We start from the raw sequence: 27,554 nt of genomic DNA, 5'->3' as shown, positions 1-27,554 counted from the left end.
TGCAGTTTACCAAGTACTTTTCATTTCCAGTACTCACTCAGTTAAGGGGATAGAATCACTTCCCCCAGGTTTTCTAGACCTGCTAGAGGGATACTTTGTAACATTGGAGGAGGTTAATTGCTCAGTTTTTAAGGGTTAATGATTCATATACTATGTGTCAGCTTTAGGGAAGTTTGAACTATTTTTTCCAATTCCCACATGACTCTCCTTTGCAGAAGGGTTAGACATTCATTTATTTTAGGAAGGGAGGGAAGATGTCAGGACTGACGTTTTCCTTATTCTTTGTGGAGCAGCCACGATGCGAGTCCCATTCAGCAACCGCCCGGTGACTGCCATTCCTCAAGGTAATTAAGTGGTGATTGACAAAGTCCGGTTGGTTCATAATACTTGACTTTTGACGAACTGACCGGTAGCTCCACATCCAGGCTGTCAGCAGACGCTCATGGCTAATCCCCTGAATCTCTCTGCAGTCAGGTCACTGTCCCCTCCCCCACTGCTTCCTCTGGTCCCGGAGGCCACCATCTGTCGTCAGTAGCCTCCTCGCCGTTCTTCCTGCTGCCTCCATGCTCTGCGGCGTTCGGTTTTCAGTACTGCTGCCAGGGGAACCCTTCAGAAACAGACTGTCCAGGAGAATGTTCTGTGATGAAAGAAATGTTCTAGCTCTGTGATGTTCACGGGTCGCCACTCCCCACATGCGACTGTTGAGTGCTTCATATGGGGCTAGTGCAACCAAGGACCTGAATTCTCAATTTTCTTTCATTTTAGTTAATTTAAATTTTAATTAACATAACCACAAGTGGCTAGTGGCTACCGTATTTGCCAATGCGGTTCTGAAACCTAAGTCCGTGCCTGTTCTTTGCTGCTCAGAATCCTTCATGGCTTCCATCTCACTCACAGCGAAAGCCAAAATTTTCCCACTTGCTAACACAACTCCCAGGCTTCATCTGGATATCTTTTTCCCTTATGATCCTGCTCCAGCCACACTGGCCTCCTCACTGTTTCCAGACATAATAAGGATGCTCTGACCTCAGGGTCTTTGCACTTACTGTTCTCCTGCAGGCAGCCACGTGGTCTGCCTTTTCTTTTACTTTCAGTCATTGTTCTTGTCCGCTTCTCATCAAGGTCTTTTCTGACTGCCCTATTTAAAACTGAACTTTCCCTGACCCCTCCATCCCCATCATGTTCCACACGATGCCATTCTCCAAGGTGTTTAATCAGAGACTGGTACATAATACTCCATCAGATCTCTATTCTGTCAGCCAATGTTCTTGGCTTTCAGAATATACGTGAAAGCATCTGTAACACTCTCGCTTTTACTTATTTTAATTTGCACTATTTTTCACTTCTTCTAGAGTAGAAGCCCCATACGGACGAGTTATTCACTGCTGTGTTCCCACGTCCCAGAAAAGTATCTGGCATATCATACGTGTTTAACTCTCTTGATGATTAAATGAACAGGTGAAGGTAATAGCGTTATGAATAATCTAGCAACGGGTCCACTAAAGCAAAGTGTCCTTGGCTTCCAAGAGAATCGCTGTAAACACAGCTGAGGTGGAGTATTTAATCCACAGTAGTCCACGGTAACTTGAGAAGAAAAATCAAGTGTAGCATTTGAATATAATTAATAAAATGAAGTTAGTAAAGATTTAATTTGGCATCATTAAACATAGCATTAACTTTATGATCAAGGTTCTGTGATAAATGTATGGACCTTATAGTTAGCTTTAAAGGAAATTTTAGTACATTTAAAAAACAAGGAATTAACCAAGTCATATTCTCTGATTGCATTATGGTAAACAGTAAAAGTTAAAGTAGGGAAAACAATCACCTGTAAATACTAAAATAGTCTATAATATGGGAAAAAAGCAAGTAAATTAAGAATATAGTGGCAGACTATTTAAAAAGTAATAATAAATATAATGTCCTTTTAGAACCTATAGAAGTTGACCAGTTGAACTCAGAAATAAATGCACTCTTAAATGCTTTTATAAATGTTTTCATTTATTCATTGAATTCATTCATTTGTTGAATTTCATTCAAAATGAATTTCCCTATTCATTATTTTCTGTATTTCATTTCATTCACTCGTTCAGAAAGGAAAACTGATTGAGGATAGTCCCAAAATGTCACCAAAAAAAAGGAGTAATAAAGTAACTCAGTCAAAGTAGTAATAAGTGATCTAGAAAACAGAAAAACAAAAATTAATAAGTTCAAGATATTTTGGGTAGAAATTAGGCAAGTCTAACAAATCAAAAAAAATTGAAATGAAAAAAAAAATTTTTTTTAAGATTTTATTTATTTGGCAGACAAATCACAAGTAGGCAGACAGGCAGCAGAGAGAGGAAGGGAAGCAGGCTCCCTGCTGAGCAGAGAGCCTGATGCGGGGCAAGATCTCAGGACCCTGAGATCATGAACTGAGCTGAAGGCAGAGGCTTTAATCCACTGAGCCGCCCAGGTGCCCCTGAAATGAAAAAACTTATTATAACAATTGATCAAAAGACAATGCTGCAAATAAAATAAGCTGTATAATGATGTAAGGTTGACAAGTTGTAAAAATGTCAGCAGATGGTGCAAGAATAAATTGAGATCTTTTTCTTTTTTTAATGTTCTAGAAAGTTTTATGACCTGGGACTGCAGGTTTTGCAAGTCTGAAAACTTCAGGAGTACACTTTTTGAGCCCACAGTCTTCTACGAAACACTCATCTAATATTTCTGAACACCCTCCGTCCCTTCTCACTTCCCAGTCTCGGAAGCCTCTCTTGGAATAGAGACATAAGGTCTTCAGTAAAATATACTAAGTAGAATGATCTGTCCGTGCACATTTACAAGTCTGTAGTGTGTTAAAAAAAATCCCTCAATTACATCAGGAGGCTAAAGAAGAAAGTCAAATGATCATCTTAAAGACCAAAAGGATGAGGGCACCTGGGTGGCTCCGTGGGTTAAGCCTCTGCCTTTGGCTCAGGTCATGATCTCAGGGTCCTGGGATAGAGTCCCGCATCGGGCTCTCTGCTCAGCAGGGAGCCTGCTTCCTCCTCTCTCTCTGCCTGTCTCTCTGCCTACTTGTGATCTCTGTCAAATAAATAAATAAAATCTTAAAAAAAAAAAAAGACTAAAAGGATAAAAGAGGCATTCGATATAAAACCATTTTGTAATGAATAGAAACTGAGCAAAACGAATAGATGAAGTTCACATATTTTCCTTATCCAGTAAAAAATATGAGGTAGCTTACACAAAATATATAAATGGTACAAAATACTTAAAATCTTAAAAATATAAAATAAAGGTGAAAGTTTTGTAAAGATAAGGAGCCTGCCAGGGATGAGAAACTGAGTTCCTCACACATAGGACAGACTACCAGCATCTCTCAGAGCTGTATGGTGCGAAACCTTTTCCTCGAAATCAAGGGCAGAATGAGACTGCCTGTGAGAACTGTTACTATTTTAAATAGCTCTGAAAGTTCTGGTTAATAAAAAATAAAATTAAAACCAAAGTAAATAGGTATAGAAAGAGGAGAGTTACTGTTTTGCTCATAAATTGTTCTCTGCCTAGGGAGTTGTGTGAGAATTTTTTAAGATTTTACTTATTTGTTGGCAAAAAGAGATCCCAAGTAGGCAGAGAGACAGGCAGAGAGAGAGGGGGAAGCAGGCTCCTTGCTGAGCAGAGAGCCCGATGTGGGGCTCAATCCCAGGACCATGGGATCATGACCCGAGCCAAAGGCAGAGGCTTTAACCCTCTGAGCCACCCAGGCGCCCCGAAAATTTTAAAACTATGAAATTAATGGCTCGGTAAAATGGCCGAATACAAGAATAACATACAAAAATGAAGGACCTTCCTAGACCGTAGCTGTAACCAATTAGGAAAATACTAGAGGGATAATCCCATTTACAGTTTTGACAACAACAAAATCAAGAACAATGTTCATGCCCATTTCAAGAAGTTAATTTCTATATTTGAAAAAAACAGGTTTTTTGATAAGTATAGAAGGTGAATTAGTGGAATGTTTAGTATTTTCACAATGGGAAGACAAGCATGCTTCCTCTCTAATTTGTAGTTGTAATTCTGATAAACCCTGAGCAGAAAAACTAGAGTTATAAGATTTACAAAGTTACAATAATGAAAACATGGGCCATGGATGGAGCTAGCAGTCCCTGGAACTGTCGTTTCTACGCGTTCCTGTGTCTCAGACAGAGCCCAGAGCATGGACGTAATTCATCGCATTTGATCCTTGTTCCAGCTGCAGGAAGTGGATTCCCTCTTTCCCCTCCTAAGATGAGAAAACCCATCTTGCCTGAGATCTACTAAATGGCAAAACCAGCACCCAAAGTGAAATACGTCGGATTTCAGAACTCTGAGAAGATGTTAGCAAGAAATCAAACAAGTTAACACCAGTGTATTAGATGTGATTAGTTAACATATATGTGTGTATGTATATGAATGTGCGTATTCTTTGAGAGGACTCACAAACCAACAGAGAAGGGATATGTCATTTAATATTTAATAAATCATGTGAGACTTAGGGTAGCCGGTAATCAGCTTATAGAGTTTTATTGGACACAGTTCCCAAAAATAAGTGTTAATGCATTTAAAGAGTTAAATACAAAAATAAAGTATAATAGTTTACAGAAATAGAATTGAATATGTATCAAAATCCTGATGAGAAAACTTTCCCAGAATTTTAACAAATCAAAGAAACAACAGAGGAACAGATTGATAGTTTTAGCTATATGATAAACTAAATTTTGTATGTCCAGAGTTCCCAGAATAAAAAGGCAACTAGAAGACCAAGAAAGGATCTTTCATCAAATAACACATTAACATTCTGTATCATTTTATATAAAGAGCTCATGCAAATCAACAGGAAAAGCACTGCAGACAATAAATAGGTAGGTTAGAAGGATGACAGAGCAGTCATCAAACAGAAAATACTACTTCTAAAAAAACATCTGGAGAGGTTTTCGTCGTCCCAGTAATTCAACAAACATAAACTTTGTTTTTAAACGAAAACAGCAATTATATACTTTCTATCAAATTAGCAAAAGAAAAAAAGAGTTTGACGTAATGCGCATCTCTTGTAGCTAATAGTTTTCTTGGCTTTGACTTTTTGGGAATAGCTTGATGATGTGAAACAAGGACCTCAAAAATTGTCCGCATCCATCCTTTGAGAAAGAGAGGGGGGAAGAGAGCGAGCTGCCTGCTTAGGCCGCGCTGTCTAGGAATGGTAACCTGGGTGTCGTGGTGGGGAGAAGGGTGTGTGAACTTGGCAGTGATGTTGGGTAGCACGCAGCCCTAGCAAGGGGCACGGAGCGGTTGGGAGTACTGCCCAGGGTTTAAGTTCTGCAGGTGCCTTTTAGTAGCTGCGCGGCGTACGGCAAGAGACCGTCCTCCAGACGTGGGTTTCGGCGTCTGTCACGTGGCGCTGATACTAGGATACGCGGCCTGAGAGGTTCGGAGGGAACTAGCTTGTGTGAAAGTCACCACTTAGCATACATCACCTGCTAAGCCTTGAGTTATTAACCCTTGGTCTGCTGTCATTAATGATAATAATGAACAGATATTAATTAATTATTATGATTAACAGATATGAATTCTCATTTTAATTATAATTAATAAAACATAATTAATAATGTATCATCTATAAGTAGAATGAATAATTAATAGTAGCAAATTTTTGTAACCGCTTGTCTCAGTAACGGAGGGAGTCCAGCAGCCAAGGAAAGCAACTGAAGCCTTGGGCTCCAGCTCAGTGGAGCTGCCTCAGGTTTCAGTGCTCACAGCCGACCGCCTGCTGCTGCCACACATCCTTGCTCCCAGGACAGCCAGAGGCCGACTTTCTGGGGCTAATATCACTTGTAGTTTGAGAGCTTTGTGGGAAGAGGAAGGCTGCAAGGTGCTCACAGCCGTGGGGTCCTAACTGGGCAACGTGCAGCGCTCTGGCTGTGGGAGCGCCCCCACCCCCACCGGGATACAAGTTGCGGTGGGGGCCGGTGGAGTAATTCCCCACCTGAACTAGAACCTGCGTTCAAATGGGAAGCTCTCTGTTGGGTCACCCCCATACGCTCGTTTCGGGTACTGTTGGAGTTGAAACAGTTCCAAGTCAGGTCTCATTGTGGTACTGGTTTTGTATTTGTTTTTGTTTTAAAAGATTTTATTTATTTATTTGACACAGAGAGAGAGAGAGATCACAAGTAGGCAGAGAGGCAGGCAGAGAGAGAGAGAGGGAAGCAGACTCCCCGCTCAGCAGAGAGCCCGATGCGGGGCTCAATCCCAGGACCCTGAGATCATGACCTGAGCTGAAGGCAGAGGCTTAACCCACTGAGCCACCCAGGTGCCCCATGGTACTGCTTTTTTGTTGCTCGGTTTTGGTCGGTCCGCAGCAGACCGTCTATCTGGAAAGCACTGTGCTAAATTATTGTTTGGTTACAGATGTCTGAGTTTGGGGAAGAAAATAAAAGAAAAGGGGGTGGGTAGGAATCTCAAACCTTCCCCCCAGAATTCATTGTCTAACCTGGAAGCAAAAGACGGTTACCCAAATGCCAAATGCAGTCCATCGTACATCAGGAGGTGGGAATTCAGGATTCCGTTTGACAGTAAGGTTTTGTTTGTGAACTTAGTGAGAATGTTACCTCAAAGAAGTGAAGCCACATGGAGAGTTTTTATATTTAAATTGAGTTTCCAAGAACTCCTGTTTGCATCCCCACTGGTTTCTCTGGTTTCCGGGTGGCCTGGAAGCTCAGCGCGCTGGTGGGGGAGCCCCGGAGCAGTCCTGGCCAGGAGGAATTCAATTAGGGCTGATTAACATACTCGAAAATAAAATCCCTCTATCCTCTGTGTCTTTTGGTTAATTTGTCATATACTTTTATCCTTTAATCGTACCACACAGAAGACGTACTTACCGTTTCCCTGGTAAGTCGCGGTGGTGAAATAGCACGTGTGGAAGTCCAGGGTACCGCCTCCGAGTGAGCCGGCACTTTCCGCGACCTTTTAGCCACGTTCGTCTTCACATGGGCCGTCGTATTCTCATTTTACTTTTTATTAAACATTCAGACTGGTAGTTCTGAAGATTTCATTTAAAGGGTGATAAATTTAAAATTCCATGTAAATGGTGTCTATTTTTAAAGGAATTATCTCAAAATAATTTCATCTCATAGGCATGTACTGTGGCAGATGTTTGCAAATCTTGGTATAAAACTGATTGAAATATTTTAAGAAAACTGAAATAATGTCAGTGGTAAAATTTATTTTACCAAGTGCAGATGTAAGACATCAAGTTCTCAGACTGATGGCAGAATTAACAAAAAACACCATCTGGTTCAATAATTATCTGAAAATACCAATATTCTTGGATATGTTTAATACCACTTAGTCCCCAGCTTTACTTTTTCTGGGTTTGCACACCAACGAGACTAGGTTGTACAAAACGAAGACTATTTCCATCTGATCATTTTAAAAAAATGTGTGTTTGCATGAATAATGAATCTTTGAATTGTTACTAAACAAGCAAATTATTTGCGTGTGTGTCACATCGGTTATCAAGTTTGCACATGTGACAGCTTCAACAGCCGTCACGTAAAATGCAGAGAGCTTGTAACCATATGTTTTTGCTTGACAAAAAGCTAAAACTCAAGATCAATTTTCAATATGGGATGCACAAATTAACACTTTAAAATGCACCACAATATGTACAGCTTGGCAAAATTTGCAGAAATAGCACGTTTCTAGATATTAACTGATATCTTTGGATTCGACCTTAAGGTATTCAATCATTTTGATTAAAAGACTGATTTCTCATAAAACCACAGTCTGTTGGAGGCGCAAAGCCAATGACATTTGAGCATTCATATATTTTCATAAACTTTGAACAATGTCAGTGAGACACCTCTTCAATCTTGGCCACACAACAGCAGGGCGTTCAATCTTTCTTTAGCTTAAGACAGAAAATTTGAATATCAGCACAGGGTTATAAATGTGGCAGTTCACGTGGTGCGTTCCATGTCGATTTTTAAGGAGCAGATCCGTGCGATGTAGAGAGCATTTCACGTCGCGCTCTTGACCAGCATGTGCCCTCTCCCTGCCCCCTCTCCTCCCCCTCCCTCACCCCCCCCCCAGCCGCCACAGCCGGGGCAGGGCTTCTGGCTCTGGTTTTGTAGAACGGTTCTCATGAAGATTTTCTCAGGGGTGGGCGCGAGGGGTATGCAGCTGCTCCTCATGCTGGCGGCCGCCGGGGGTAGTCAGTGTGCCCTGGTGCAGTGCGTGCCCCGACCGTTCTTGAGCAACTTCTCCGTCTTTCGAACATAATAATTAGTCATTATGCTGCCAAGTGTACCTGAACCCCTTTGGCCTCCCAAATGAGGTCTTCGCAGAAATTGGACGTTCTTCAAATACTTGCTTTTTTAATTGTGCTGTTCCGTGCAGAGTGACTGTCGTGTGTGGTGGGTGAGATGTGTCAGGTTTTCAGCTTGTTGTGAGTAACACAGTGTTAAGTGTATTAACGTCTGCCACAAATAACACGTCTCTCTCTTCAGAGTGTGGTCTAGCTAGCAGCTTGGGCAAAACCAGATGAGCCGTGAGGGGAAGAGGAACAGCTCTGTCTTGCCCAAACAGAAAAAACGACAACATTCTGCTAAGAGACAAGAAAGGCACATTTTCGTATGTTGTATTACACGACAGATGTCTGGAATTTTTTTTACCCCCAAATCCCTTCAATTGTCCTAGATGTTCACATTGAGCGTATCCCCTAGTATCAGATGGAAAGCATGGTTAGTGTTCGTCCACAAAGGGTATGAGAATATGGAAGTCCATTTCAATTGCCATAATCCCTCAGAATTACCGCTTTATAACCACATCTCTGAGTCACTAGTGCAAGGAGTCCGAGTGTGTGTGTTTCAGATCATCGACACACACCACACCCCTCTGATGGAGAACAAACGAAGGTCCTGCATCGGTAAAGGTAGACTTTGTCCGTAATGCCACGTTGGGAGAGGCGGTTAGGAAGTGTGATCGTGATCGTGATCGTGATCGCAGTAGAACTTGGACCTGAGACAAAGGCATAACCCGAGGGAGCGGCGGCTCTTCTGGATGGGCGTCGCATGGTTCCAGAACTCGCCGACGTGCTCTTCTGGATGGGCATCACATGGTTCCAGAACTCGCCGACGTGCTCTTCTGGATGGGCGTCGCACGGTTCCAGAACTCGCCGACGTGCTCTTCTGGATGGGCGTCGCATGGTTCCAGAACTCGCCGACGTGGGCATTTTACAGCTACGCAGTTCTCACAAACGCATTGAAAGTGTAGTTCGAGGCGTGGCGGTGTTGATCCATCTGCGTCTGGTCCGGAACTAGGTGTTGGCGGATCTGACATGCTTGGCCACACATTCCTGTCCAGCAGATCTGTGGGCCGTGGACTGTGCTCAGGGTGCTTTGCCTCCTTGGTGGCCCTGGCCTCTCCACAGAGCATCTCCTGGGCACCGGGCCCTGCGCTGTGCTCAGACCTACCTCAGGAAAGGCTGTCGGCCCTGCCCTCCCAAAGTTTGCATTCCAGATCTAAGTGAGCGTAAGGCAGTGACAGCTCATGAGAAAACAGTTCGTGCCCCGTGATGGAGAGTTTCAGACTCTTGCATAGGAGTGGGGACTGCGCTGCCTTCCGTGGGGAAGCCATCTCTCAAGAAGAGGAGAAACTCACTCTTCCCGGAGGCGAGGGCTCGAACATGTCCCAGACCCTCCAAGGAGGAGAGCAGGCGTCACCGAGAGACCAGCATGGTGGGGTGGGACAGAGGGCAGGGCTTAAGAGGAGGCCAGGTATGCCAAGGAACACCTGTGGATTTTTTTTTTTTAAGATTTTATTTATTTATTTGACAGACAGAGATCACAAGTAGGCAGAGAGGCAGGCAGAGAGAGAGAGAGAGGAAGGGAAGAGGCTCCCTGCCGAGCAGAGAGCCTGATGCTGGGCTCGATCCCAGGACCCTTAGATCACGACCCGAGCCGAAGGCAGAAGCTGTAACCCACTGAGCCACCCAGGCGCCCCCACCTGTGGATTTTTATCCAGGGAACTCCAGGATCAAATTTCAATCTAAGAATTTATTTTTTTTTTTCCTTTGTGGAGGGTAAATGGAGGGATGGGGCAGTAATAGGGGATCGTTAGGCAACAGTCTGCACTGAGGTTTTAACCATGGAGACAGGGTTGGTGGACTTCCTGGCCGATTACATAGGGGAGGTGGGGCAGGACCAAGGGTGAAGGGTGACCTTCAGGTTTACAGCTTGAGCAAGATCCATTGACTTCTCTGATTCAGAGCAGACCGCCGATGTAGGAGGAGTTTACGTTGGGATGGGGTATGAGGAGACAAGAAGAGGGCCCAAGGTGGAACCGTGAGGAAACATGAGGTTTGAGGTTATCAAAAGCCAGAGAGCCAGCCCTGGAGGTCAAACACTGGGCAGTGGCCAGGAAGAAAACAGACAAGAAAAGAAGTCAAGAAAACAGTGGAAGAATTAAAATAAGAGTCTCATGCTCTACCGACTTAGCTAGCCGGGCAGTTGGAAGAATTAAAATAAAATAAAAGAAAGAAAACAGTGGAAGAAAGATATAGTCATCTGTATCTACTGCTTATAAGATATGGAGAAGAAAATCCTTGGCGTGGCCTGTCTTGGAATGCCGTTCACACCTCAGTGCTGTGCAGCCCTTCCCAGCATGCGCACACAGTTCCGGAGGCTGGGAGTCTGAGAGCAAAGGACCGGCGGGCTGTTTGTCCTCGGCTTGCACGCCTGTGTCCTCACACTGTGTCCGAACCTCTCCTCCTCCACCCCTTCTTATAAGGCCACTTACAGGGTCAGACTGGATTTGCTCCCCGACCAGTGACCTCAATGCACCTTAATTACCTCTTCAAAGGCCCCGTCTCCAAATGCAGTCATGTTTGAGGTCCCGGGGGTTAGGATTTCTACGTAGGCATTCAGCCCAGAAGAGGCCCAAAATACGCATTTTGAACATATGCCCCTCAATGACTCTGATGCCACTGGACTACTAACCCCACTTTAAGAAACATTGAAGTGTAATTCCCCAGCACCCTGGAAACTGGAGACTGGGTGCAGCCAATAGGCTCTGGTCCCTGACAGGAGATCTTCTGACAGGAGAGCGTGGCATCTCAGGAAACGTTCCACCACGTGCCTCTGAGACTTTGTGTGTACGTGTCCAACGCTCACACTGTTGAGTCCCCTCCGTCTCCCAAAGTGGTGAAGTGGAGGGCGGTGGCCTGCGAGCCTAGATCGGATGCCCCGTGAACAGCCCTGTGTTGGACTCCACGCACGTATCCGACCTGGGGTTTTGCCACAACAGCCGAAGTCCGTATCAGAAAACAAGTAGGAGCGCCTGGGTGGCTCTGTCCATTGAGCGTCCAGCTCTTGGTTTCAGCTCAGGTCATGAACTCAGGAGTCCTGAGATCGAGCGCCCTGTCGGGAGGCTGCTTGAGGATTCTCTCCCTCCGTTCCTCCCTCCACTCAGGCACGTGCATGTGGGTGCGCTCTCTCTCTTTCTCAAATAAATCTTTAAAAAAAAGAAAGAAAGAAAGAAAATTAAAGTGCATCAGGTAAATATTTTAAAAAAGAAAAGAAAAGAAGTGTGTCAGTTGGTCTGTGCACTGCTGTGTTTTTCCGGTCCTTCATTACAGCCACGAATAAAGTAGCACCGCTGGCGTCTCAAATACCAGAATTAAAACAGACCCTTTTTATCTAAGTGCACATAATATCGGCAGCCTTTTAGTTTCATTCACAGGCTCCATCACTGAAATTTCATTCTTGCCATGTTCTGGTTTGCTCCTTTGTGCCTACATGTGCGCACGTAGTGGATGAAGCAGAGAAAAGTTCACGAGGCATGTCCACTAAACTGCTGCCCTTCAGAAACGGAAGTTGGAAAGCCTGTGTTCCATCTCAAGCACTATTTATTGTGAATGTTTTATATAGCCCAGCTAACTTCTCATTGAGCAAGCCTCAGAGCAGTTGGCATGGGTTGGCTGCAGAGGGCAAAAAGTATCAATACCCGTATCACGCATGGACCCGCTCCCTCCACACAGCAGCTGCTGGGAGCCCGTGAGCATTCGTCAGAGCAGACGGGGTGTCCCTTCTCACAGCTCAGAGTTTATGCTGCACTGAGATCAGCGGAACGGGGAAACGGGCCTACCACGCTATTCAAGGTGGTGTGTGTGGGAGCGCGTGCAAGAGCAAACATGCGTGTTCCTCCTTCAGTTCTTCGGTGTCTCCTGTATGTGTGTTTCTGTGATCTGTTACTCCTTCGTGCAGACTATCGTCATTAGCATATGGTGAAAAAATGTCATAGAGCTGCAATTACAGTAAGAAGAGATAACTCTAAACTCAAAGTACACAATAGAACTAAAAGTTACGATGAAATTAGTTTTTTTAACTTTATTTTTTCAGTGTTCCAGCATTCATTATTTATGCACCACACCCAGTGCTCTGTGCAATTCATGCCCTCCATAATGCCCACCACCAGGCTCACCCAACCTCCCACCCGCCTCCCCTCCAAAACCCCTACTTTGTTTCTCAGAGTCCGCAGTCTCTCATGGTTCGTCTCCCCCTTTGATTTCCCCCAACTCCCTTCTCCTCTCCATCTCCCAATGTCCTCCGTGTTATTCCTTATGCTCCACAGTAAGTGAAACCATATGATAATTGACTCTCTCTGCTTGACTTATTTCACTCAGCATCATCTCTTCCAGTCCCGTCCATGTTGCTACAAAAGTTGGGTATTCATCCTTTCTGATGGAGGCATCATACTCCATAGTGTATATGGACCACATCTTCTTTATCCATTTGTCTGATGAAGGGCATCTTGGTTCTTTCCACAATTTGACAACTGTGGCCATTGCTGCTATGAATATTGGGGTATGTGTGGCCCTTCTTTTCACTACATCAGCATCTTTGGGGTAAATACCCAGTAGTGCAATTGCAGGGTCATAGGGAAGCTCTATTTTTAATTTCTTAAGGAATCTCCACACTGTTTTCCAAAGCGGCTCTACCACTGTGCATTCCCACCAACAGTGTAAGAGGGTTCCCCTTTCTCCACAGCCTCTCCAACGCTTGTTGTTTCTTGTCTTGTTAATTTTGGCCACTCTAACTGGTAGAAGGTGGTATCTCAATGTGGTTTTGATTTGAATCTCCCTGAGGGCTAATGATGATGAACATTTTTCATGTGTCTATTAGCCATTTGTATGTCTTCTTTGGAGAATTATCTGTTCATGTCTTCTGCCCATTTTTTGATGTGATTATCTGTTTTTTGAGTATTGAGTTTGAGGAGTTCTGCACAGATCTTGGACATCAGCCCTTTGTCTGTGGTGTCATTTGTAAATCTCTTCTCTCATTCTGCGGGTCACCTGTTTGTTTTGTTGACTATTTCCTTTGCTGTGCAGAAGAACTGCCGATGAATTGTTGCCAAAAAGGCTTATTTAAGAAACAACATTATGTGGGTGAGGTCCATCAAGAGGGTAAAATTTTAAAAATACATGTAAGAAAAGTTAATAATAAAAATAAAAATACATCTAAGAATCATAGTGTTAAGTGTAAATAAATGATAACAAGGAAAAATTGAAAGTGTTCCTATAAAATAGATATGTCAGATTATGGGATATGTAAAACAAGTGTTTCTAGGAGAAAAGTTCATTCTGAAAATCACATGACCTTTTGGAGGTTGGTCACAGACTATTAAAAGAAAAGTGGTCTTGAAGAAAATGGTGTGAACATGATTATGCCAGGTTCATTAGTATACCTGAACTGTGAATTTTCAAGTTGGAAATTTAAAAATGTTACTCCTGAACTTCGCTGGATTTACTAGCCGCCAGCAACAGCAATCAGAGCACTGCGTTAGATCTCACTCGATCAGTGGGAAGGTATTACACATTATTATTATATATTATTATCTGAAGGATTGAGATTATATCTCCACAAATCACATTGTGGATTAAATTAAGGCTTTCACAGATTCTGTCTGAAATATAATTGGGAATTATCTGCATAATTTGGATTGCTTTCAAAATGTGAACTACTGGAAATATGAATTGTTAGCCTGGCATTTCGACTGTGTTAGACTTCTCTAACTCTGTAGCCTGATGAGATATTGAAAGGACGTGCTTTAGAAACATCTTCGACTCCACCTACGCACTGTCTTTTCTGGATACTTTTGGCTGGGGGTCTGGCTAGCTGGTGGGAAAATGGAGCAACGTGGTTGAGACCCCACCTCGCCTAGGAGCTCCTCTGGCAGTGGCCCCTCCCCAACAGGGTGCCAGTGGAGTGGCTTAGAAAGCACCCTGTTCCTGCTGGGGAGCTGGGGAGGGAGAGGCTCTGAGAAGGCTGCCGCCTTGGCCCAGGCCCTGCTCTGCTGGCCTCACCGGGAGTCCTAGGGCAGGAGTTCTGCTCCGGCCAGCAGGGCCGCAGGAAGGACAGGGCGCCCCCTCCCACTCTGCCACAGACTCGCCTTCTCTTTAGGGATTTGCCATCATTAACAAACGCTCATTAAGTCAAGGTCAGTTTAACTTTCTAGAATCGTGGGTTTGCTGACCTGAAAGCCGTCATTCCCTTTTACAAATAGCAGTTCACGCACTGTAGGGGCCGCACGTGTGTTCTAACAATGCTGATCGCAGGTCTCACGTATCACCTGTTAAGGACCAAGTTGAAGCAACTAAGGAAGGACGTTCACAGTTTCTGTGCTGTTAAGTGTGTCATGGCCACCACTTCAAGAAACAGCTTTAGGAACATGAAAGCAATTCTTATTCCTAATAATGCAGTGAGGTAATAAAATCAGTGGATTTTGATAATATTTATTTTCTGTTCTTTAATTTTTGCACAAATTAATCTTGGAGTGGTTCTGCCCATTTTCTCTTTCCTTACCTCTTTCTCGTGAGGAGAAAATAGATAAATTTTTTTTAAAAGGACATTGGTAGTCTTTAGAGTGTAGAGAAAATTGATCAAAATATTAATTAGACTTTTGTTTTGCTAGTTTGCATCAGACAGATGGAGCTCTGATCTCTAACAGCACCATGACTCATGAAACTGCGTGTGTACTAAAATGCCATTATTAACACAACAGTAGTTTTCAGCAGTTGGTAATTATTGGCATAATTAAACATTTATCAAGAAACGAGTATTTATCATTCATTAAACTTTCATTAAAAATCCATCTTAGCGCAGGCTAGATTAGCCAGTGATTTTCAAGTGATAACTTCTTAACTTCTGGCAGGAATAGAGAACATTTTCATAATAACTAGAGTTGTACACAAGGTAACGTTCCAGGAATTGTGGGCAATTATAACATTTCAGATTCATTTTGTATTAAGTGTATTTTAAGACTTGGCCCCAGAGTGAGAAGGTACTTGGCAATACTCTTCAGGGTTCCCAGCGTTTGGCACTTCTTAGCAGCGATCTAGCAAAACATGTTACCCTTGGCAAAGGAAAGTTACTGGCGAGCAAGCTCTGTCGTACTATTTACATAATTTAAATTCCCCAAAACATGGGTGTTTACATATTTTCGGATAGGAGAGTTTCCACCATGCACGGCAGCCAGCCTAGAGGTAGGGACACCGGCAGAATCACACAGCAGCACCCGCGCCCCAGGCCATCCACCATCCGGCTCATAGGCCACTGTCCCATGTCTGAATAGCTGTCTCATCACATGGGGCCTTTGTCACAGATTCTGTCACTTTAGGTGCAGACCGTGGTGGGTGGGTGGATATGCTCAGTTTCATGTTATGCTGAGTTTCATGTGCTCATTTCCCAGAATCAGCAATAAGACCTAAATGGTACAGTATTTGGCGTGTGGGGAATTGTGTCTGGTGGCCGCTCTCAGCAACTTTCTTCTGCTTGTACTTGTCTGACTTTATTAATTATACCTGCTGTCGATTATCCAGTCCGATTGCCCCCAGCACCACTTGAAGGAAGCATACCTGGGTCTGTGTAGAAAGTTGAAATCCCATGACATGGTAACGATAGCCTTCCAACCTTCTCTTCCTGTGACACCACGGTAGACGTATGTATCCCGTCGTGTGGTTTCCGGTCACACTTTACCCCCAGTCACCATGGACACACAGTTCCATGCCGGGTGCCCCTGCTGTGAACACACATGCGTGGGGAAAAGTGGTATCATAGAACAAGGCTGCTTGGGAAGCTTCACATATATGCTAGAGCTTCTGATCTTACTCGATATTCAGCGACTTTGCTTTTGTTTTCTCCTGGGCAAAAAATTTACTGTATCAGTGCTTTTATGTCACAGGAATGAATTGAATTTGTACCCTTTAGTGCAAACAACAATAGACAGAGTGGTAACCTAGTGGAGAACAAATAGACACCCCGTCCCTTTTGGGGATTCAGAGAGGTTCAGAAAGATGGAGCTGACAGTGGAGAGGTGGCAGATAAAAAGAGGCCAAAGCAGGAAAGAATCCGGCGGTCATTTATTACCATGCCATCTTCATAGTGTTTGCTGAACCAAGGTGGAGAGTAATGATTCAGACAAATGACGTTAATCATAATAGCTGGCCCTTTGGCAAAAACGGAATACCTAGCATTGCAGCAGGAGACCTAATCAGATCCTCCAAAACTTGCTTCCAAAGGAGAGAATTTTCTGTCTAGTGTTTCTGTCGATGGCGTCCCAGGGGATATATCATCTCTAGAGGAAACCGAGAGATAAGAAATTGTGCCCTCTTCCCTTCTCCTTTCCCTGACCCCCTTCAAGATAATCACATTAGACTCGATGATTAATATTTATGGTGAAACATATTATTTTTATATCTTCTCCGTATTTATCTAATATGATAAGATGGCGAGTGCCGTAATGACTACTCAAGTCATATTTTCCGTAATCCTGATCATCAGAGTTTAGCTCTGCTCACTTGGAAATGATTTTAAGTGGCCTGGTGCATCGTGAAACCAAGCAGTGTCACACACACACACACACACAGGCCTGTGTTCCGGGATTCTGCGTGGAAGCATAGTGAGGTCTGTTCAGGAGTTGACTGATGGTATAAAGCGTATTTTAAATTCATCTGGTGAACATCTACTCAAAGAGGGTACTTAATGTCCTCCTTGATCTTTAATATATGTTAAAAGCTAGTGAAATAATTTCATTTGTCTTTACCCGGTGTTGGATTTTTATGGATTTTTTTAAAAAATTAGCCTTATCTGTAGAATGTGTTCATTATTTTTTATAGATACTATTTCATTAACAACAAAACCAAAATTCATTTCATCCTAAATACTTCCTGATTGATTAATTAGGAACATTTCTCATCACTTTCTCATGCACACTTTGGCGCTGAGATACTTGGAGCATAATGTGATTGTGTAGAAGCGAAAACCATGTAGAGACCCTGTTACATATCACCTCCGGGGGGCAGCTGTGTTGACATGTGGGACGTTAATGTACACACTTTAGATTCTTTGCTTGATTTGCTGTTTTCTTCTTCATAACTCGAGGTAAACAGTCTGTGCTGCCACAGAACATGCAGGTTAAGTGTTGTTGCCGGCTGTTCTCCATCATTAAAGTAAGCAAGAGTCAGCCGCGGAGGACGGACGGAAGCTCTTCACCTGCAGGCGCCTGGTCATTTCCCGTGTCCGCTGCGCACAGTCTGCTGGGCAGCGCTCGGGCCGTCTGTAGCACGGCGCCACGGAGCGAAGCAGGGAGCCGCGCCGGTTTGGCTGATGCAGTTCAGGTGTTTTCGCATCCCTCATCCCAGTGACAAATTTGGGTTTTGTTTTTGTTTTTTTAAGTGCTGTTCATTCAAAACTTTGTTTCTGTGGTTCTGTGTGGTTTTTTTTAAGATTTTATTTATTTATTTGACAGAGATCACAAGTAGGCAGAGAGGCAGGCAGAGAGAGAGGAGGAAGCAGGCTCCCCGCTGAGCAGAGAGCCCAAGGTGGGGCTAGATCCCAGGATCCTGGGATCATGACCTGAGCCGAAGGAGGAGGCATTAACCCACAGAGTCACTGAGGCCCCTGTTCCTGTGGTTGTTGCCTGGTTCACCCAAGTGCTGGATTCATCTGGGAACATAGAGTTTCACAGATGAAAGCGGTAGAATTCTGTTATTTTAAGTAAGTGGCATCTTGCGTTCCCTCATTGTCGCGTTACGATACTTCCAGGCCTCAAATAAGGAGACAAAGCAAATCGTGCCCCCCCCATACCCATCGGAGAGCACCGTGGCCGGCGGAACAGAGAGATACCCTGGCCCTTTGTATCTGATCAATAACCAATTTATTAGTCATCACATCCGATAAATAGAATACTGTAGACATTTGTTTTCATCTAGCAGCCAGCGGGCAGGGGATCATTTTCTTTTTTTTAGAAATTAGAAGCTGCCGTGCACGAGAAGGTACATGACTGATCAGCCGTGCACCGGACGCTGCCGACCGTCGTCACTGGACGGCCTGTCCCCGGAAGTCTGGTGTGCATCAGATCACCAGTGGGCACCGCGTCCACTCGCCTCTGGACCATATTAGAAATGCCAGTTGCTGACTTCTGAGGCTTCTGTTAGCTGAGCTATCTCGTGATAGGGAGAGGTATCACACCAGAATAGGATCTGTAGGTATTAGTGTCAAGAAGAATAATGTCTTGCCTGCCCTTTCTCCCGGTTATTGCCCGGGTTATACAACAACCAGGATGAGTCAATAGAAAACAAAGCAGCGAAAGGAGGCAGGAGCGGGGGGCCGAGGGGAAGCAGCAGTGCCGCAGCAATGCACGACTTCTGCTGGTGCCAAAAATAGTGTGCAGCTTCTCTTCCTCCCCGAGCAGGAGCGTGCGCCAGAGTGCCTGACACAGCCTCGTCGGCATCCCCCGCCACGTGACGCCGGGGCCAAGCCGAGGGTACCTGCCGCCGGGGCTGAGAGTTCCAGAAGCCCAGTCTAAGTTTGAGCAAGAGCTTATCAACCCTCGCAGCTGGATTACAGTGATGATGAGAAAAAGACTGTAATTCTTTGATGTCATTCTCATTGTGATTTACGTAGAGGAAAACAATGTCGATAGAAAAAAAAAAAATCTGTGGTGGGGGGGTGGGTGGTGCCACTTAGCGGTTCCTTTCTGAGCGAGGATCCTTTATTGTTTCACGGAAGAGAATCCATCCCGCGTGCGGTTACAGCGACACACCTGGATGAATCAGGTCTACCTTGTTCACGCCCAGGATGAGGAAAATGATTTATTATCCTTCCCTAGAATTTCTCGGAGCGTTCTAAACTCTAAAAGCGGATTACATTTGCGATTAAATCCTAACAAATGTTGTTTTAACTAGACTGCAGTGTGTGTTATTGACAACAAGCGACTTTTCTTCTCAAAATAACATTGGTGCTTAGGCATGCAATTTACAAAAATGACAAGAAAGGGTGGTACTTTTCCCAAGGTGAATGTGAGTTGACTGATTAGCTGGTATTTTAACTTGGATTCTTGCAAATTACAGACATAAGAAACCCTGCAATTTATATGTACTTTAGAAGTGAAAGCTTTAATCCCGTGATTCATGAAAGTAAAGTGGTAATAATTTAAGTACCATATTTTATTTATCCCTCAGACTTGTCAGCTGATACCAGAAGTATTTCTACTATTTTGGGGTTGCTGCCTTTGGCCACCTAATTGCTTCTTAGGAAGTAAGAGGGAAATTGCTTATATAACTACACGGATTGTCTTTGGCAGCATCGAGCCAAGGCATCAATCAGTCCATCTGGGTAAAATCACAAGCTGACTCCGATATTGCTAAATATTTATACTGTCAAATACACACAGACATCCAGATGAAAGGAGGCATTCATTAGGAATTCTCCAGCTTGTCAGTTTAAAGATGTAGATTAGAGCAAAACCTCCCACTATGGTACTGAGTGCTCAAGAAAAGTCTATATTTAGCCATTCTGAGCAATAAATATCATCATATTGCCTCATTTAGGTAAATAGAGAATAAATATTGTCAAGATGATCTAGAGATAATGTAAACAGATCCCTGTTCAGACTCTGTGTTACAGGGGAAATTCCAGGACAGTGATGTGCCGATGATGCTTTTTGGTTTAACCCTTCTTCCTAATCACATCCCCCTTTTCGTTTTGGTAACAGAGATCATGTTGCTGACAGATTAGGGGAAAAGATGAAGGAAAAAACTCTTTTTAGCCACAAAGGTGATTTCAAGTTATGGGAATAGAACACTAATTAGTGCTTGTGCTGCGGTATTGTCTGAAGAGTTGCAAAAGCTGCTGCCGAAAATAAAGATATCTGCAGCAACGGCGAAGTTCATCTCCGATTTGAACAGAGCTGACGAAGCCCGTCGGTCTCAAGGGCACGTTCCCGCTCTGAGGCCGCGGCATGACTTGACAGTTCACTGAGGCTGCGCTCAGACTGCAACGTCTTCTATAGCCCCGGCCTGGGAGAGGCTCTTCCACACCGTGAGAGCGCGGGGTCTGGGGCTGGCACGCGCGCACCGTGGCTGGGCTGAGACCTGGGCAGGCGCCCTCGGTGGCGGAGCCCAGGACGCCTCCTTCGCAGGGCACGCGCTCTGCGCTCTGCCCTGGTAATTGATAATCTCAGAAGTTATGCTCAATGGGAATTTTAACTGATGTCAAAGTTTTAGTTAATTACACTAGATGATTTTTTTGAGATTAATAATTAACATCTCTCTTTATAACTAAATATCCATAATTAATCAGCAAATCATAACGTGAAGACTAATTAACTTCAAACTCAAATCTTAACAGAAAATCCATATTACTCTCCAACATCATTAATTACCAGAGTAATCAAAGTTCCCCCTCTTGGGATAAAACATAAAGCTTTGTGGGTTTATCAGCTAAGCTGTTGGCACAGAAGACTTTCCAAAGTAACTTTAAATGGCATTCCCGCTTACAAAATTACTGGATTATTCCAACACATTTTCATTGGCCAGACACTGCATTATCAACAAGCCGCTCCCAGCAGCCGGCTGTGTGACCGGGACAGCAGCAGCTTCTCCATGGTATCTGGGGCTTGGGTTTTTGTTTCTGGGGTTTATGGTTTTTTTGTTTTATTTTTGTTTTGTTTTGTTTGTTTGTTTCCACAGGAGGTTAACACAGCAGTTTCTGGCGGGCAGGCCGTTTGGTTCACCGCCTTCAAAACTACCTTGCGCCCCTTTGTCTCTGTCCCTCCCTCCCCTCTGCCTCACAGAAAGCCACGGAGCTGGTTTTAAATGATTAGTAACAAGCCAAAGTGCATACCTGACATGGTTCACACACGGGGGATTTTTATTCAGTACTGTCAGTTATTAAGCATTAAAGACAACTTAAAAATAAAAGGGATATTTTGTAAAAAGGAGGAGTACAATGCAAGCCCCCTCCCCCCGAAAAAAATTAATGTGAACATCCCAGGATACAAAACGGGACCGTTCCCACTTCTGAGAGTGGTGGCACCACTATTAAAAATTGAAAAGTGTCTTTTTGGGTTTTCATGTAGGAATTTAGGAGTTAAGAGTGTATTTAAAATCCATGTTTCAATTATTGTATCACTTAATCTTCCAAGTGCATACATCGAATACATTCTTTTGTGTGGCAGCTGTAAAAATCCTAAGTAATTTTTACTGTCAAGAAAACCCTGAATAAATAGGGGCTGTTCAGTTCGGCAGATATGTGAGGTTATGTGGTGGCAATCAAGAACTCCCAGCACTTCAACTAATGGGTTATGATCAGAAACTGTTCCTAATAGCCAGCTAGAGGGATCCGAATATGAAGATTTCTATAATTTTGTTGTCAGCTTGTGATGTACTCTAGTGCTAATTATTTGGAACAATTATGTTTTCCTAATAACAAAAGAAGAAGCAGTGAATTAAGCAGGCTTACCTTCAGATCTTCAGATAACAGTTTAAATGCACTTGCCATTAAGAAATAGCATTTCTTTTTGCTTTACGGAGCCCTAATTATTGAAGATGCTTGTCTTTTACAAATCCTCTGCCTCCACTTCTTTTAAACCTGTTTCGTGTGTCAGTCTACACTGATGACTCAGTGACTAGTGTTTTCTCAGTCTTAGGTTTATGCCCGTACCTCCCATAGGCTGCTTACTCCGGTTAGTTATTCAAAAACCATAATTAGTGCAGTAATTAACGTGTGGATCCTTCAAAGAAGACTGCTGGAATCATGGGACGCCTCTCGTCACTCTCACTGATGTGCGGATGATAAAGAGACTCAGGGCCGTGTGACAACAGATACGTGTTATTGCATATTTGCTGCTGCGGGGAGGTTCAGACAGGACCTTGGTCCACAGAGCCCCAACGTTGGCAAAAAGTAATTATCCACACTGTTTCTATAATTCAACTAGGTGTTATCCTGCATTTGCAGCTGTCAAATCATTTGTTTTAAATGTTTTTTTTAATATCTTATGAATACTGGAAAGTTTTGAGTTTTGCACGTTATCTCTTAACCAATTTCCAAGCAGAGGTGCCAGGCCTGCTGGCTGGCTGCTGGCTCTCGGGCTTGTGTTTTTGTTTTTGTTTTCTGTCATCCATTATGGAGAGAGTCTTTCTCGACAAATTGATTTCAGGCATGTGATGGTAATTTGAGTTGATGCAGGTTACAGTTTCAAAATTGTAGTCATAAGGAAAAGGCTCAATTTCATACATTTCCCCAGGGAAATTTTTTGGTGAAATCTCTGTTTTCTCATAAGCTGGATCTGTTGTTTCGCAGCCATGGTAAATGAGTTGTATACAATTAGATTTGGCTGGCCTGACGTGGAGAGAGGCACAGGAACAGCTCTGTCACATTCGCTGCCATCGAGCTGGCCTGCTCTCCGTGGCCACTTCAGCCGGAACGCTTGGCCTTCAACTTCGTAGGGACGTGTTCCCACTGTCGCCCAGTGACTTCTCCCCAAATTCCACAGTGTTTGACTCCCCCCCCCCCCCGGGAGCTCACTTGAGCAGGGCTGAACAGCCCAGTGAGACCAGTCATGCCCTTCCCAACTGGCAGAGGCCTTGAGAAAGCCTGAGGCTCTGCACACCTTGCCTTGTGCAGAGCCCATGGGTGTAGGGTGCTAGACGCTGGGCACTGGGTACTGCGTATTACTGGGTAACAATCACATTTAAAAAAAAAAAATCCGTGTTAATATTGAGTGGCTGTGATTGAGTCCCATGTTTACTATGTTGAGAAAGATGATGATGGGTATTGATCTTTATGCAAAATGGGGTGAAGAGACTAAAAACTGTCTTCTTTCCCATCTTATCAGTTGGATTTGTATCTTTATACATCTTTACACCCTTCACATCCTGTCATCTGTTCGGAGTGCGCGGTGTGTATCTTCTCTCCGTTGCAGGGGTCAAGAGTTGACTGTACTTGGTTTCAACCGCATGATAACCGAACTGCTGAGTATTCGAAGTGCATTCGTAGCCTGTAGCTGGGAGCGCGTGCACAGCCGTCTGCGGGCGGACCCTCTTTGCCTCCCCGACACAGAGCCAGTGGCCGCCCCGCGCCGCCCCGCACCACGCACTCCTGAAACTCCCCTGTGCCGAGGCTGCTGTGACCAGTTACTGTCGGTTCGGTCGGCTTTGATGCTCCTGCTCATACACAGACTTGTAAACCCCATTCTGGTGTGTGAAGAGCTGCTCTGAAAGCTGCCACGACCTAGCACGTGGGGAAAAGCCAAGCACCACGCAGTGTCGCCCCACGCCGTGGCTCATACCGGGTCACGCTCCAGCTGTAGGAGTTTTTCTCACAGAGGCGGTAAGTGCCCCAGGAGCGGGTGCTTCCGCAGGGAATCAGGAGCCAGGGCTGCTCACCCAGCATTAAGCACGACCGCAGGTCAAGTATGTGCCGCCGGGCGCCTCACACACTCTTCCTAATGCTTAAAATACACCCTGCCAGGTGCCATGGCCACGGTCTAGAGACAAGGAAACAGTTTTAGAAAGGCTCAGTATGCTGTCTGGGCGCTTGTCACTAGCTGTGGCCAGACTTTCTTTTCAGTCTGGAGCTACCTGAGGTGGAAGTTGGACCGCAAGTCACATCTTTAAGGAAGAGGTGGCATTGTTGCCAGATAAAAACCTTACCAGCTGTGCAAGCGATGGTCAGAACTCTGACTCTTGGAGAAGGCACCCGTGGCCACCACTGCAGGATCCCTGTCTCCTGAACTGTAGACCTCACACAGGACCCGTCTACACCACCAATAGCTTGACTTTATTTGCATATCATCGCAGCCTGGTGGGGACTGCTGGAGGCCTCCCACCTTTGGCGCATATGGGAGCACACAAGCGCAGGGGATGTGCCAAGCAGAAAGCCAGTATTCAGCTCTAGCATAACCAAAGGATAAATAGCAACTAAAAAGCAATGTTAATTGACCACAGTGACAGCTATTGGGTGGGCCTTCGCACCCCGTTTTTGTATGAAGTCGCATGCATTGAGGAGATGGTGTCTTGCTGATCAAATAGAGCGTAGCATGCTTGCACAAGTGTGAGCCCAGATCGGGGGGGAGAACCTCCCGGAATCTCCCGCAGACAGAACACAAACCCTGGCCTGACAGAGGCCCATCTTCAGCTTGAGACAATATGCATCTCCTTTCTTCAGGCGTCAGGCTTATAGCGACTTGGCTTCTCTGGTACTGCCCTTTCATTTAGCCTTGCTCGTGTCTGCGCAGTTGAAAAAACAAAACATAGAAGTGGATGATAATCCAGCCTGATGATCTCTGTCATTATCAGACTTCAGAAGATCGTATGAAGCCCAGGATTTACATCGTCTCTAGAAAATAAATATGACACTAGATGGAGCAGACTCGTTTCCAGGTGTTAAAGAGAAGTCATTGACTCCGAATAACTAGACGTGAAGAACAGAAGGTCGTAGTACCATGTAATCGTAGAATCCCGAGACCCCTTCGGAGGAGAATGAATGATCCACTTGGCCCTCAAAGGCAGGAACATGTCTCACAGCACTTGTGACAGAAAGTCACCTAGACGTGCTCAAGAACTTCTCATGTGAAGGAACATGGTGTTTCCATGTAGTGTATTCACTGTGTTTTTTTAAAAGATTTTATTTATTTGACAGACATAGATCACAAGTAGGCAGAGAGGCAGACAGAGGAGGGGAAACAGGCTCCCCGCTGAGCAGGGAGCCCGATGTGGGGCTCGATCCCAGGACCCTGAGATCACGACCTGAGCTGAAGGCAGAGGCTTAACCCACTGAGCCACCCAGGCGCCCAGTATATTCACTATTTTTTAAGTTGAAGTTTAATTTACATACAGTAAATATAATCCTCCTTAGGTTTGCAGTTGGGTGAGTTTTGACAAGTGTGTATAGTCAGTTAACCATCACCACCATCAAGTTCTAGAACATTTCTCACCCCCAGTTCTTGGTTGTCCTTCAGGAGTGCTCCTTTCTAGAACGTCATATTAATGGAATTGTATATTGTGTGGCCTTCATTTCATGTAGCGTCATGCTTTGAGATTCACTCCTACTCTCGCACCCACAGGTCCTTATTCCCCCTAGTTCCTGAGCGGTGGTCCGCCATGCGGCTATGCCACGTGTGTTTATCTGTTCTTCTGTGGATGGGCATTTGGGTGGGTTCCAGTGTGACTATGAAAATAGCTGCTGTAAACATTCGGGGACAGATTTTCTGCAGACACGTGTTTCCATTTCCTTAGGCGTGGGATTGTGAGGTCGGATAATCAGAAATCACCAGACTGTTTCCCATCATTGCTGTGCCAGTTTGCACCCCCAGCGGTCACGCATCAGAGGCCCCATTGCGCCGTGTCCTCGCCAGCACTGGGCATCACCGGTCTTTCTTTTAGTCATTCTAATGATATGTAGTCCTGCCTCGTCCTGGTTTGCATTTGCATTTTCCTAGTGACTGACGATGTCGACTGTTTTTTGGGGTATATATTCTTGTATGAGTTGGTCTAACTTTTAGAAAACTCTTCCTCCTAATGAGTTAAAACATATTGCTGGTGGACTAGAGCTACCCGGCTGGTGTGTTGTCCCCTCCTCTACTTGGAAGCCTCCCAGGCACTTTGGACACTGTTTTCTTCTAGGTTTGCCCACATCTAGACTTGCCAAGCCAGCCTCCTTAGTTGCTTTCTTCTCCCTCCTTCTCTTGCTCCCCTGTTCATGTGGCATGGAGTCTTCTCTGTCACATCCATGCGGACGTGTTCCGGTTAGTACCTGTGAGCCACCTCCCTCTGTTAAAATGTGGTTTCTGGCATCAAGTGTGGTGGTCTCCTGCAAGCGGCCAGAGATGGGGCTCCCCTCTGGGGCAGCAATAACATTCTGTCGTGCTCAGATTTAATGAGTGACCCCTGTGGTTTTACCTAAGTTCTGGCTTAAAATGCTTCACTTGCCAAGTAAAGTGCCCCATGTCTTGATGTTAGAGTCCAACCTCTAGCTGGGGACTGACAGGTATCAGTACCTAGAAGGAGTGCAGGGAAGCAAGCTGATTTAATAATCAGTGACATAATTTTTTAAATTGCTAAACTGCTAGGTTTACTTCGGACACTTAGAGGTGCTGAGCAGTTGTGAATTATTCTGATTATCTTTAATCTTTGGTGTATATAGCAGTATATGCTTCTGTTCAAAGTTCTGAGAAATATGCTAATACAGTCAGAGAAAGAGAATTGATCCATGGGACCAAAATATAAAACCCTTCTGAAAGCGTATAAGAGCAGAGAAGAGGACCTGGCCTCTCCTTGAATCTTCAGAACCTTTCCTTGAAGGTTTCATAATTTGCAGCACTGGTACTAGATCTGGTTTTAGGAATACATACTAGATACATACATAGCATTTGGGGGCAAAATGTCTTGCCCTTTGAACAAAAGCACAAATTTAACTTGTTTACCTACAGCTTCCTTGAAAGGAGTTTGTTTTGTTTTCATAAGGAGACAGACCTTTAGAACTTAGATTCCTCAATGGCTCTGGCTTTTGATTTCGAGAAGTCACTAGAAGATTCCATACTGTTCACAGATCCTGTTCAGACTGGTTTCTTTTGCTGTTTCCTACTCCTCCGTTACTGAGAGCAGCCCTAGGTCATCCTTCCCAGCAGGAAGTGGACCTGAACCTGAAACAGCCCCGCACTGCTGTCAGTTTTAAGGCCCTTTCCTAAAACTGGACAACTGTGAGTGACAGCGAGATTTTCATTGTTAGGTGTTGAGATAGGAGGTGTGAAATAAATATATTAATTGTATTTTATTGTGAAGAAATACATCAGTATGCCAGATGTGACTAAAACCAAATGACATTCATCTTACTTGGGAAAAAAAAAAAAGAAGAACTAACACTTACTATTTTGTGTGGTATTTAAGGTTGTTTATTTTCTGTTAGAGATCACCATGTAGGTGTTTGGGACCAAGACTGAAGCTGTATTTTTCTATCCATGTTCTTGCGGGTTCTTACGCTGCCCACAGCCACTCTCCGTGCTCAGTCTAAACACACTGGAGCAAATTCCATTAGAGCAAAGACTTTCTTCCAGGATTTTATTGTAAAGTCAAAGAGTGTGTTGTCAGCAATATGTGACTGAACGGGGAATGACATTTTTTTTTTTTTCAGCTTGATTGGGAAATAAGAGTGTGTGTGTGTGTGTGTGTGTGTGTGTGTGTGTGTGTGTGTGTGTAAACC

The 27,554-nt window shown here is 44.3% G+C and overlaps 1 protein-coding gene across 6 annotated transcripts in view; it reads left to right on the top strand.

The window, feature by feature from the left end:
- The window catches only part of ZNF407 (zinc finger protein 407), a 439,083-nt gene that overhangs the window by 378,444 nt on the left and 33,085 nt on the right, over positions 1 to 27,554 (top strand). Inside the window, exon 10 of one of the 6 annotated variants that reach the window (XM_082698671.1) lies at positions 18,766 to 19,259. The exons of 4 other annotated variants lie outside the window; for them this stretch is intronic. In XM_082698671.1, coding sequence (XP_082554797.1) covers positions 18,766 to 18,818 — 53 coding nt within the window. In that variant the 3' untranslated portion in view covers positions 18,819 to 19,259. One more of the 6 variants, XM_082698673.1, reaches the window with a different exon arrangement.

The sequence above is a fragment of the Mustela nivalis genome (assembly GCF_964662115.1).
Source record: "Mustela nivalis genome assembly, chromosome: 14".
Taxonomy (NCBI): domain Eukaryota; kingdom Metazoa; phylum Chordata; class Mammalia; order Carnivora; family Mustelidae; genus Mustela; species Mustela nivalis.
This window is presented reverse-complemented; position numbering and strand designations above follow the sequence as displayed.